Source organism: Lissotriton vulgaris, chromosome 7, assembly GCF_964263255.1.
Source record: "Lissotriton vulgaris chromosome 7, aLisVul1.2, whole genome shotgun sequence".
Classification (NCBI taxonomy): Eukaryota; Metazoa; Chordata; class Amphibia; order Caudata; family Salamandridae; genus Lissotriton; species Lissotriton vulgaris.
The window spans coordinates 779,082,567-779,095,153 of NC_141695.1; the positions used below are offsets into that span (position 1 = coordinate 779,082,567).

General features: G+C 44.2%; 1 protein-coding gene across 1 annotated transcript in view; it reads left to right on the plus strand.

Annotated features, from left to right (window-relative positions):
- Window positions 1-3,780, plus strand: part of LOC147702401 (uncharacterized) — a 56,345-nt gene extending 52,565 nt beyond the window's left edge. The window contains exon 2 of the mRNA XM_086931016.1: window positions 493-3,780. Coding sequence (XP_086787142.1) covers window positions 566-2,446 — 1,881 coding nt within the window. The 5' untranslated portion in view covers window positions 493-565 and the 3' untranslated portion in view covers window positions 2,447-3,780. The remainder of the gene's footprint in view (window positions 1-492) is intronic.
- Window positions 3,781-12,587: the final 8,807 nt, after the last annotated feature.

Genomic DNA, 12,587 nt, shown 5'->3' on the forward strand with positions numbered 1-12,587 from the left:
CTGTGCAGTGAAATGAGAGAAAAAAACAAGAACCACAAAAGTTTTAAATAACGTTGCAGTTTAAAACAAGCATTTGCAATGCAATAGGTCTCTCATTTGCGCGAGTTTAAACTCTAGGCATTGTAAATGACAATGCTTTTTATTTGTTAAAAAAAAACATAAATAAAAGGTATTGTCATGTACAATGCCAATAGCTCAAACTTGCGTAAATGCGAGACCTGTTGCATTGCAAATGCTTGTTTATTTTTGTCAAGTCACCAGGTATTTTTATTCACCACTGATGAGTAGTATTTGTGCACACGGATTGTGTCCTCACTAGGCAATACATGGTTATGGCATTGGAATATGTGTACTGCGTTCTGACTTTATAGTTAAGATTTTACCCCAAACCTATGCTGATGGTATGAATGTATGGCAATGCTTATTTAATTTGGTAGCTCTGATTATTGTGGAACGTAATATAACTCTTGTTTCTTTATTAATATTTGACAGGTGTGCTCTGAATCAATTGGACCCAACTCATTAACCTGCATTGGACACATTCGAGAGATCAGTTGATTTTAAAATGGGCAAATTGTCACAGTATAAACAGTGTTACAGAAAAGAATGGGAGTCTGACCCCAAATTAGAAAAATGGATCGCTCCCGTGCGAACAGATAAAACAAAAGTGTTATGTAAATACTGCCATATAGAAATCCGTGCACATTACAATAATCTAAAGGTTCATGGTGAAACCAGTAAACACCTTTCCCGTAGTATGCTTGCTGATGAGGCTGTGACACCCAATGTAGTGGCTGCTGAGCCAATATCTGACGTCCAGAAAAGGAGAGAACTACGGATTGCAGCATATGCAGCATGCAATGTACAAATTAATGCTTTAAAAGACTTAGCAGGCATTCTTGGTGATGAATTTGGAGCTATTAGAATGCATGACACACATTGTACGGAAATCGTCAATTCCCTTTTGGGGCCCTATTTCAAGGAGCAGCTACTGAATGATGTGGGGCAGTCACCATACTCTTTACTTGTCGAACAATCAACTGATGTTTTTGTGAAACCACTTATGTACATTCATGTTAGGTACTTTAGTCAATTACATAGGAAGTTTGTGATTAGTTTCCTTGGTATCATTGAATTACCACCTGCTGAAAATGTGGCACAAGTTATTTTAGACTTACTGGATGAAAACCACCTTCAAACCAAAAACCTTGTTGGACTGGCTGCAGATGGGGCAAGTGTGATATGTAGTCAGGATCACTCTGTGTTCGTTGGTTTAAAGGAAAAGCTGCCCTCTTTACAACTTGTGAGTTGTGGCTGCCACTCACTTGAGAACATTGCCAAGAAAGGATTTCAGAGTCTTCCCAGCAACCTCGAATTTATGATCATGGAAACCTACAACTGCTTGCAGTATTTGGCAAACTGTAAAGCTGATGGCAATAAGTTGTATCAGACGCTAATTGGAGATTCTCCATTGACTCTGATTTCACAATCTGGAACCCATTGGCTATTTATGGTTGATCTTGTGGAAAAGATTTTAGAGCATTATGTCACTTTAAAATTGCACTTTTGCCAAGAAGTGTGTGTGGATCAGCGCTACATTGCACGGTTGCTGCACGTAATGTACAATGATGATGCCAACTTTCTGTACCTCACTTTTTTGAAGCCTTTTTTGCAGGATATTAAAATAGCCAACCAGGTTTTTCTGAATAAATCTAGTGACGTTGTAGAAAAATTTCATCATTTGCAAAAGCTGTTCTTTTCCACTTTGGAAAGAATTGTAGAGCCAAGCTTTTTAGAAAATGGACAACAACTTCAGAGCTTGGACTTTCAGAATCTCACGATCTACCGCATTCAAGAGAGGAGGGATCTTGGAGTTGAATTCCAAAAGAAGATGGACACTAGTGAACTCCCTGCTGATTCCAAAGGAGAAATTACCCAAAGGTGCTTTGACTTCATAAGGCTGCTGCTCATGCAGTACCAAATTCGTCTTTTGGAATTAGTGAGTGCTGTAGAGAAACTTGAATTTTTAAGCCCAAAGAAGGCTTTAGCAGATAAAAAAACTGTTATTGAGCTCCCGGGTATTTTTTTCACATGCCCCGCTGAAGTTTTGGAATTACAGTGGACAAATCTGTCTTCGTGCCATTTCACAGAAGAGGAGAGCATGGAGAGCTTTTGGGTTGAAGTCTATGACTCCACAGACTCGGATGGAAACCACCGTTTTCAGGAAATAGCCTTAGGTGCATTCAAGATGTTGCTGACTCTTCCAGTCCCATACCCACATCTTGAGGATGTGTTCTCCCACCTGCTGTTCCTGAAAAAAGACAGTCTAAACAGGATGGGACTAAAGCGCCTGTTGAATTTACTGCACATAAGATTTGGACTCCAAAGAAATGGCCTTACTTTGTCCTCTTTTGTGCCTGATGATGCACTGATTGAAAGGCTTTAAAGCAATGTGGCTAACAGCTAACTACTGGGACGTTTCCAATGCGAATGAGATGGTTTATACAGCTGGTAATGTTGGACTAAACTCAGAATACTGTCCTACCAGTTATGATAAATCATGGGATGAATTTATGTATTTTTTTCCAGTTGACATTCTACCAGTGAGTCTGATGGGTTTGCTATATTTATGTATCAAATTGTTTTTCTCTAATAGCCCTAAATGTATTTGTGTTTTCTTTTATAAAGTGGTGGCATCTAGCCTACTGGCCACCTCCCTACATTTGGTTTGATTAACCTACCGGTCTGTCTGTACCTTCAGTGTCAAAGAGGAGCACCTCCCTAGTGTTGGTAATTGCGGATACCTTGATGCTCCACAAATAGAGAATGGGGGGAAGCTTAGAGCTGCAGGGCAAAGAGGGAATGGGGATTAAGGTTACTAGGAGAATGTAATGAAATGTAAATTAGCTGTTTGACAAGTGAAGCTCAGGTGATAGTAGCAGTTGAGGGGTGTGTGGCTGTAATGGGAATGCAAGAATAGCTGTGGCATAATAGTGCCATAGGTGCAAGAGGGCAGAGCTCCACTACTCTAATAGTGGCAGAGCATGGCTAGCAATGGGGTTAGTATTGCACAATATAAGAGGAGAGCAGCCTCAGCAACGAGATAGAAAAGGCACGTAGTGGAGGTGGCAGGCTTAACGGTGGCTACCAGGAGGGCTAAGATGGTTGACGCATGGCTTATAGTGGGACACCCAGAGGACTAACAATAGCCCCCGCAGGGGATCTCTATGTACTTTGTAGGGGGGGCTCCAGTTTTGTTATGCCCACTGGGGACAGCAGGACTAGGCATAGATGCTTTGGGTGTTCCAGTGTGAGGGCTAGTAGTAGGCATGCAGGGAAAGCAATGGAAAGAAACAGGGATACTAACTAAGGTGAATGGAGTTAGTTCGTATAAGGGGTAAGAGTGGAGGGGTTAGGGCTAGTACTGAGAGCAGCATGGTTAGCCATGGGCTGCTTGACTGGTGCAGAACTTCTGGGCTAGCATTTGAGGGAGCAGTGGGAAGTAGGGGAGCAGGACCGGCACAGGAGAAAAAGGCAAGTCGTAGACGAGAGTCGGGATAGATGCTGCATTAAGAATTACTCTGAAAGGATAAGGGTAGTAGGACTAGTCGTACCTTTGAGCACAGCCTCCTAATGTAACTTTTATTTCACAGCTTCCATGCACTCGTGTGTTGGTGCGCTTTGCATAAAGATTTAGGGATCAATTGTACTATTACCGGAACCCATTGTAGTTGTGCCGGATATTTAATAAAATGCTCATTTTTTATGGGACTTCTCAACAGTCCAGTGTCAATTTTGAATGGGCTGCTGCTTGAAAATTATACACTTCTGGTAAGGTAGTAATTGTAATCTTCTATTTGGTTATCCCTATATGGGGATAAGTAGATGATTTTCTGAGTGCAAAGGTGGAAAGGACAAGATTGGGAAACTGCATGTCTGAAGGTCCCTGGGTCTGTTCAGAGTGTATTTTGAGACTCAGATTCTTTACCAACTCAAGTGGCAGGAGTAGATGCAGGATTAGGGGAAACCAGCTGACGTGAATATTATGGCCATAATGCCGACCAAATGACGGGCATTGTCGTGTAATTCCTATATACCCTATACAGGATCTACGCGTTTGGATAACATAAACTGTGGGATTGGTGGCAGACTGGTTCTGTGCATCCCCACCGGATATGTGAGCCTGTCTGTATCAGCTAGCTCACAGTGCCTCTAGAATCTCCTCTTATCGGGGCGAGAATAGTTTTCTGGCAACCTCAGAACATGACAAACCTGATTGTGGAAACAATATACTACCTTTCGCTCAGTCACTCGTGCTCACGTAGTTTGTCTCTGGGATACACAGAATAAACAGTCTGGGCGTTTAAATAAGGATTTATTGAACAGTTATTCTAGTGTAAAATAGATGTGCTGTAACCACCATTAGACAGTAGCAGAGATATATGATTAGCAGTACTACGAAAGTAAAGGGATGGTATAGTTCTACCATTTTGCAATAATCATGATTACTTACACATATATAAAACACAAGATAAAAGTGCATACTCCTACGATGCCTCCCTAACTAGATGTACCTAGCATCTGTGTAGGTGTTATGCCAAGAATCCCTCTAAGGTCTAGTCAACCCCATTACCTGAGAAAGGAGAGAATATGGGACTCCGTCCTGGTCTCGAGTTGGACACCCCGTGAGGGATGTTAGACCACTGCGAGCTGGAGTGTCTGCATGCAGGAACCTCATCGTCTCTGGTCAGTGTGTCAGCCGGGAAGTCACAGTCTCCTCTGTCTAAGCAAGCCATGATGTATATATACCCACAGGTCTACCCAGGGCTCCTACCTCGCTGTGTTACTGTGTCGGCCTAAAGGATGACGTCGGGCTTGAACTTTATACATAGATATTATACAGGAGATGTTTGTCCTGCTGTCAGTCCTGCTGTGCTTCCAAGAAGCCTCATGCATAAATAATGTATGAGTTTCGAACTAGGGAAAAACCTGCGTTCTGTTTTAAAAAATATATATACTTTAATCGAATAATTTTATCATTTTATGCAGACAAGTAACAAGCAGAGCAGCTTATGACATATATTACAAAAGCAAACCGAGCATCATATTATACATTAATACAAAAAAGAAATGAAATATATATACATAATGTGGAATAGTAAAAAACCGATCAAAACAAACGGCCCTAAAGTAAGAAAGAAAGAGAAGAGAAAGGAAAAAGCAATACCGAGTTTTACACTTTGCACCATTCCATTACAGGTGCCCACATTTTCATTCCTATTCTCTTTTTCCTACTGCCCTTGGTCCTGTATATAGCCAGCTCTAAATTGTACTTGGCGAGTAACCCCGCACGGCAAGTCTCAAAAGAGGGGGGGGGCAGCACTAATCCATTCACGCGAGATAGAGGAGCGTGTGAGCTCCAAACAAGTGAACAAAAAACCCGCGTTCTGAATGCAGAGTTGTATCTAGATAAAAGGTCAGTCCCTATGAACCGTTATGTACGTAATGTAGGGAAGGATATAGGGTACCTATATGGAATAGAACAGCATGCTTTTTGTTTACTTTATATTTAAACTGGGTCAGTTATAATTCATGTATTTGTCAATTGCGCATAAGAATGCTGAATGTCGTTGTTTATGGTTCTCGCCCCTCGTTTAGTACATTCTGTGTCATCGGTGTACAAGTAGAAACTTTACCTTGGAAAAATGTTACCAAGTGTGTCAAAGATGTGGCATATTGTCAAAACAGGGGAGAGTCAAGTCAAGTCAAGTCAGAGAATTTATATAGCGCACTACATACCCAGAGGGTCTCAAGGCGCTTAGGGAGGGGAGGAGGATTACTTGTCAAATATCCACGTTTTAAGTTGCTTTCTAAATGCTAGGTGGTTCTGGGTAAGGCGAAGGTAGGTGGGGAGTGAGTTCCATGTTTTAGCTGCCAGGTATGAGAAGGATCTGCCTCCCATGGTGGTCTTGTTGATGCGGGGTACTGTGGCGAGGGCTTGGCTGGAAGAGCGCAGTTGGCGGGAGGGGGTGTAGAAGGACAGTCGTGAGTTGAGGCATTCTGGTCCGATGTCGTAGAGTGATTTGTGTGCGTGGGTTAGCAGTCGGAAAGTGATCCTCTTATTGACGGGTAGCCAGTGGAGGTCTTTCAGGTGGCCAGAGATGTGTTCGTTACGCGGGATGTCTAATATGATCCTGGCTGAGGCGTTTTGTATTCGTTGGAGTTTCTTCTGGAGTTTAGCGGTAGTACCTGCGTAGAGGGTATTTCCGTAGTCCAGTCGGCTCGTGACCAGAGCATGGGTGACTGTTTTTCTGGTTTCGGTGGGGATCCAGCGAAATGTTTTTTTGAGCATGCGAAGAATGTTGAAGCAGGATGAGGATACGGCGTTGACTTGTCTGTTCATTGAGAGTGAAGAATCCAGGATAACGCCTAGGTTCAGTGCGTGGTCTGTCGGGATGGGTGCTTTTCCAAGGGCTTCCGGCCACCAGGAGTCGTCCCATGCAAAGGGGGATGTACCTAAGATGAGGACTTCTGTTTTATCTGAGTTCAGTTTCAGACGGCTTTGTTTCATCCATTCGGCAACTTCTTTCATTCCTTCGTGTAGGTTGGTTTTGGCGGTGCTGGGGTCATTGGTGAGGGAAAGGATCAGTTGAGTGTCATCCGCGTAGGAGATGATGTTGAGGTTGTGTTGGCGAGCGATGGTCGCAAGGGGGCTCATGTATACGTTGAAGAGGGTGGGACTGAGTGAGGATCCTTGTGGTACGCCACAGATGACTTCAGTGGCCTCGGACTTGAATGGTGGAAGGCGGACTCTCTGGGTTCTTCCGGTGAGGAACGAGGTGATCCATTCAAGTGCTTTTCCTTGTATTCCGATGTTTCTGAGGCGTTGTAAAAGAGTGCTGTGGCAGACTGTGTCGAAGGCTGCAGAGAGGTCGAGGAGGATGAGGGCGACTGTGTCTCCATTGTCCAGTAGAGTTCGAATGTCGTCTGTTGCAGCGATGAGGGCGGTCTCAGTGCTGTGTTTTGCTCGGAAGCCAGATTGTGAGGAGTCGAGGGATTTGTTGGCTTCGAGGAAAGCGGAGAGTTGGTTGTTGACAGCTTTCTCGATGACTTTGGCTGGGAAAGGAAGGAGCGAAATGGGGCGATAATTTTTGAGTTCGGTGGGGTCCGCTGTGGGTTTTTTCAGAAGGGCGGTGAGTTCAGCGTGTTTCCAGCTTTCCGGGAAGGTGGCGGAATTGAAGGAGCAGTTGATGACGTCTCGGAGGTGCGGTGCTATGACGGAGTCTGCTTTGTTGAAGATGTGGTGAGGACATGGGTCTGTGGGGGATCCTGAGTGGATGGAGTTCATCAGGCGGATGGTGTCCTCAGTGGAGATTGGGTTCCAGTCGTTAAGGGTGTTCAAGGGGGGAGAGTGTTCGGCATATGGTCGGGTGGGTTGGTCTCCGGGTTGGTTGTCGAAGCTGTTGTGGATGTCTGCAATTTTGTTGTGGAAGAATAAAGCCAGGGAGTCGCAGAGGGCTTGAGAAGGGGTGATGTCGTTGGAGTTGGCCGAGGGGTTGGTAAATTCCTTGACGATGTTGAAAAGTTCCTTGCTGTTGTGGGCGTTGTTGTCTAGTCGATCCTTGAATGCTGTTTTTTTGGCCTTACGGATTAATTGGTGGTGTGTGCGGGTGGCGTTTTTGAAGGCGTTCTTGGTGCTAGTGGTTGGGTCTTTTTTCCAGACAGAGCACAAGCCTGAGTAAACCCACACAGCAGCAATAATGATGCTTTCAAGGGAAAGAGTGCCACTTGCTGATCTCATTTAGACAGAAAAGGAGTAAAACTGGATAACGCTGTATCATTGAAAGCAGTCACATTAAATCTTCTGAGGAGCAGCTGATGGTTAACAGCGAGGAACTCTCTCCATTAGGACCAAAGCAGCAACACTGCCACGATCAGCCTGCTTTCTTCGATTGTCTGGTAAATGTATTAGCTCAGTCTTCATTAGTAACTGAGAATAGGACACTGATTAGCTTCAATCAGTATCAAAATGCTGATTTACTTCTGCTTTGTAAAGTTGTAAGAGAAGTCTATAATTGGTCGGAATAGAGTTGACCCAGTAAGAGTTTCGTATGCAGCCTTGTTTTAATTAAGGCAATGATTACTTCCTCCTTTAATGAGGCAGGACCTATGCCAATTCGGTTTGTAGGGCGCAAAAAACTGGAGTATCCAGGCTCCCGTACAATTTCTACTTACCAAAAACAGACCAAACGAGCATTGGCATAGCCAATAGGTCTCGCTTTTGGGACCTTATAAGTATTCAGTTGTGCAGCACAATATCCTTGGTGCAACAACATCAACTGTTGCATGGCTAAGCACTTATAAGGTCCCAAAGGCGAGACCTATTGGCTATGCCAATGCTTGTTTTTTCTTGGCGTCCCTCTGCTACAGATTCAGTTCTCAGTCACCCCTAATGTTGAGTGATGGGTGCCATGTTAATTCTGATTGCTTTTAAATAGTAGCCCAGAGTACATTGGGTTGCAATTGGAGCTCGACACTGGTTGCATTTCAATGGCAGCACAGCATGTGGTGGTGTATGTGACTCTAGAACACATTAGGAGTGATTCTAAATTTGGTACATGTATTTGAATCCTAATAAAGCAAACAGGTGAATCGTAGCGTGGCACATATTTCATGTGTCTCATAATCCAAAACTTATTACGTTAACCGTAATTTAGCAGATATTGTGTGTGAATCTTTGCTGGTACATAAGGTATGTGAATCTTTGTTTTTGCAAAGGTCCATGAATTGTATTCCTAGTTCTGACATGTGCGTCTGGTGGATTTTAATTGTGAAACATGAGATTGATTGGCCTTTCAGATCAGGCTGTTTGTTGCCCTAATTTGCAGAAGGCAGGAATTAAACAATAGGGACACACCAAGAAGTCATTAATGCGTTTCGTTGGCTCTCATTTTGTATATTGGGGCATCAGAGACCATACTTTGCTCACTTAATAGCAAAAGGTGCCCTATTAGACGAGTTAGCTTAGTGGCCTTGTTTTTGATTCCATATTGGAAAAGCTTTTTTCTTTTCTAAAGGTCGATTGCTATTATATGAAGTTTGCTAATTAGATATTGCATTCACCCTCTGGAACAGTTCTGTATTCCTGCTCTGAGGCGCCATGTGCTGCGCGTGAGAGCTTTGCACATATTTGAAATGCCCTGAACTTGCTCTCTGCACTTTTATGTCTCTGTTCTTGCAACTGCCCCTCAGAACAATTACATGTATGTTATATCACATTATCCATTGCCACATTCAATGTCAGATTGTTCTAAAGAGTAAAACATATGAGAGCGGCCTGCATTGCAGTAAAGCATAATTATTTGAGTTAATATGGAACCTGCCCGATGCCCTTCACATGCACACATTTTGTTACTCGTAATATAGAGAGTAATACAACTTGGAGCCAAATATGTCCCAAAAACGCAATGCAAATTTATTTTAAAAAAATGTTTTGACATCACGCCATAATTCTGCAACAAGCCTTATTATGCCGTCTGCGAAGGGCGAGGACAGGGTCTCAGCATTAGAACTCCCCACATTTCATGACAAGGAAACTCGCAGTCACATAAAAAACAATATTACCAATGTAGCAGGTATGCATAAGCGTGATATCAACCCAAAAAACATATTACCAGTATAGTGGACACAAAGGCGAAACATTCACCCCAAAAATATATTACCAACACAGCAGACATGAAAGCGCAACATTAACAAACAAGGCAGGGCTAGGGTGGTATCCAGAGTAGGGGAATGTCAACAAGTGCGCATGGCCACGCTAATTGGAAACAGATGGCCCCTGGGCGCCGCTGCTCGCTCCCGCAAAGTGGATGCCGCCTGATGCACGAGTGTGTGGAAAAGAGTAGTCCAATTTCTAAAGGTCATCTCCTAGAGCAGCGCATGCGCGCTGCGGCTAGGCTCCACCTAAAAAGAGATGGGATTTTATAGGCTTTTCCTAACTTTGTAATGCTCGAGGTCATTTTGGGCTCCAGAGGGAATTTATTAGACCATTTCACTCCAAGGAACTAGTCTGTTCCTTCCCAGCATAGGTCTCCAAAAAAAGTAAGGGGGTAACAGTGCCTGATTTTGAGACCTCAGACAACATCTGAGGAAGCGGTGCCGGTCTGAGAGCAAAAGTATTGGTTTTTGCATGATGGATTACATAGTAGAACACTGCCAAAACTCTGAATTTCACTCATTCTGTAATGCAAAGCCAATGACCTTTGCATAACACAGATCTGGTCTGATATGCTTCCATAACCTAGTGTCTATTGCTATGCTTGTGGATTTTTTGGAGTCTCTTCAAGAGTTTCAGAGATTCTTCAGGAAAGAGAGAGGCACAGTATGTTTATTGTTATGTAGTTTAATAAGAAATGGTGTAACCTCTTCCCAATGGGTGATATGCTGTGGTACTAGTGAAGGTGCCCTCTATCTCCATTTATTTTTACCATGACCAGTTAGTTAACCATTAGGGCGAGTTAGCAAAAGCCACACAATAGATGGACAGAATGCTGAACAAATCAAAACATTCACCACAGTCAAGAGATCTGGGTTAAATCCATGAGGGGGTGAATGTCTGAAAAGTTTCAGGAGTCCGCCCATCATCTCCTTGTATTTGCTTTGTTCGCTCTAAGTTGTCAGGGTATGCCCAGACGTGGGTCCCTTGCTCCCTGTGCCACTGGATTCAAGCTAGCCTGGCTGATGAGGGGTGGTACCCCAAAACCGGTTCCAGGATGCATGTTTCCGGTTCAGGGAAGACCTGGCTTGGCAGTTTGAGCTGGACTGTTCCCATGAGTCACAGGATCAAGACTGGTTTGCATATAGCTGGGTCTGAACTGAGGTGGTGAAGTGAGCTGAAGAAGGATGATGGATTCAACCCAGATCTGTGACTGGGGTGAGTGTCTGAAAAGTTTCAGTTTCAGCACTCCGTCCATCATCTCCTTGTGTTTGCAGTTAACCATTAGGCATGCTTTCTCATGAAGAGGTTTGCTGAACATGAGATAGAAGCTGGGGGTCAATGAAACGTGATTGTGTTGTATACTGACAATCTTCTATTGTATTTAAGGAAGTAGCTCATCATCATTATCTTCCCTGCTGTTTTAGAGTTGGTTTAAGAGTTGTGGATTAGTTATCCAGTATTAGGGGTGTCTTTCATAGATTCACATGCTTGAATATTCCCCGTCGTCGAAGTGGGAGTCCCACGGTAAATAGCAATAATGCTAAATATAAATATAGAAATATATATATACATAATACCAGAAAAGAAGGAAATACATAGAAAACCTCTAAAAACAAATCCTACATAGGAATGCATGGTAGAGAGAAAAAAACATGTGTAACACCTTAGTGTCATTATGTTAGTCCAAACTGCGGCCAATCAGGCGCCAGCACCCTCTAGAACCTTCTCCTCAGAAGCTCAAGCCCTCAGATTTTCTACCGCACGTCGTGTGAAGGGAGTCTCCCTGAGCTCTGCTCAGTTTTCAGAACTCTATCTTCTACTTCTCCAGAAATTCTACAATGTCCAGTAAGAAGTCTTTATTCAGACCATGTTCTTCTTGTGGGAAGCTTCGTCTTTTTGAAAAGGACCCCCACCAGAAGTGTATTTATTGTTTATATCCGGATCATGAGGCTGGCAGCTGCAAGTTTTGTAGAACCTTTTCTACCAAAACTCTTAAGGACAGGGAAGGCCGTCTTCTTCTTTGGCTGCAGCGTCTTAAAGACAAGGACTCTTTAGTGTCCGACGCAGAGAGTTTACATTCTGGTTTCTCCTCAGCAGCCTCAAAGAGGGGTAGTGTCCAGGAGGTTCCTTCTCCTTTCCTCAAGAAGCCAAAATTAGCCCTGTCTGTGGCTCCTGCAGTCTCTACTGCCATTCCTACACCTCTCCGCCCACGAGACCTGGCTCTCAGGCGTCTTTGGCTACCTCTCGAGGTGTCTTCACACCTCTTACAGTCCCGCCGTCGACGAGAGGGTCTACGAGCGCTCCGTCGACGAAAACGGCTTTGCCTGCATCTTCGACGACTACGCTGACTACCACTTCAGCTTTCTCATAATCGACGATGGTTTCGTCGACGGCCTTCATGTCGACGAGGGTTTCGTTGCCGTCTAAACCTGTTCCGTCGACGATTCTAATCTCGTCGACGAAGAAGAGAGAATCCTCGTCGACAAAGGATCCGAAGACCAAGATCTCGTCGACGAAGATCTCGTTGACGAAGACAGGCCCGTCGACGAGGGCTCCGTCGACGGAGTCAGTACCAGCATCGACAGCGAACCAGTCGACGGCGACACGCCCGACGACGAACCCGTCGACGGCTGCTTCAACATTGGATCGCTCGTCGACGGTGACACCGTCGACGGCCTCGTCCACGACCACTCCGTCGACGCAGGTTTCTTCAAAGTTACCGGCCACAACAGTTAACTCAGCCTCGTTGTCGGTGATGGCTCCGTCGACGACAGCACCAATTTCATTTGCATCTGTACTGTTAGTGCCCTTGAAGACCTCTAAATCTTCACATTCTCGCACTACAGTACCCTGCCAACAGATCTCAGAA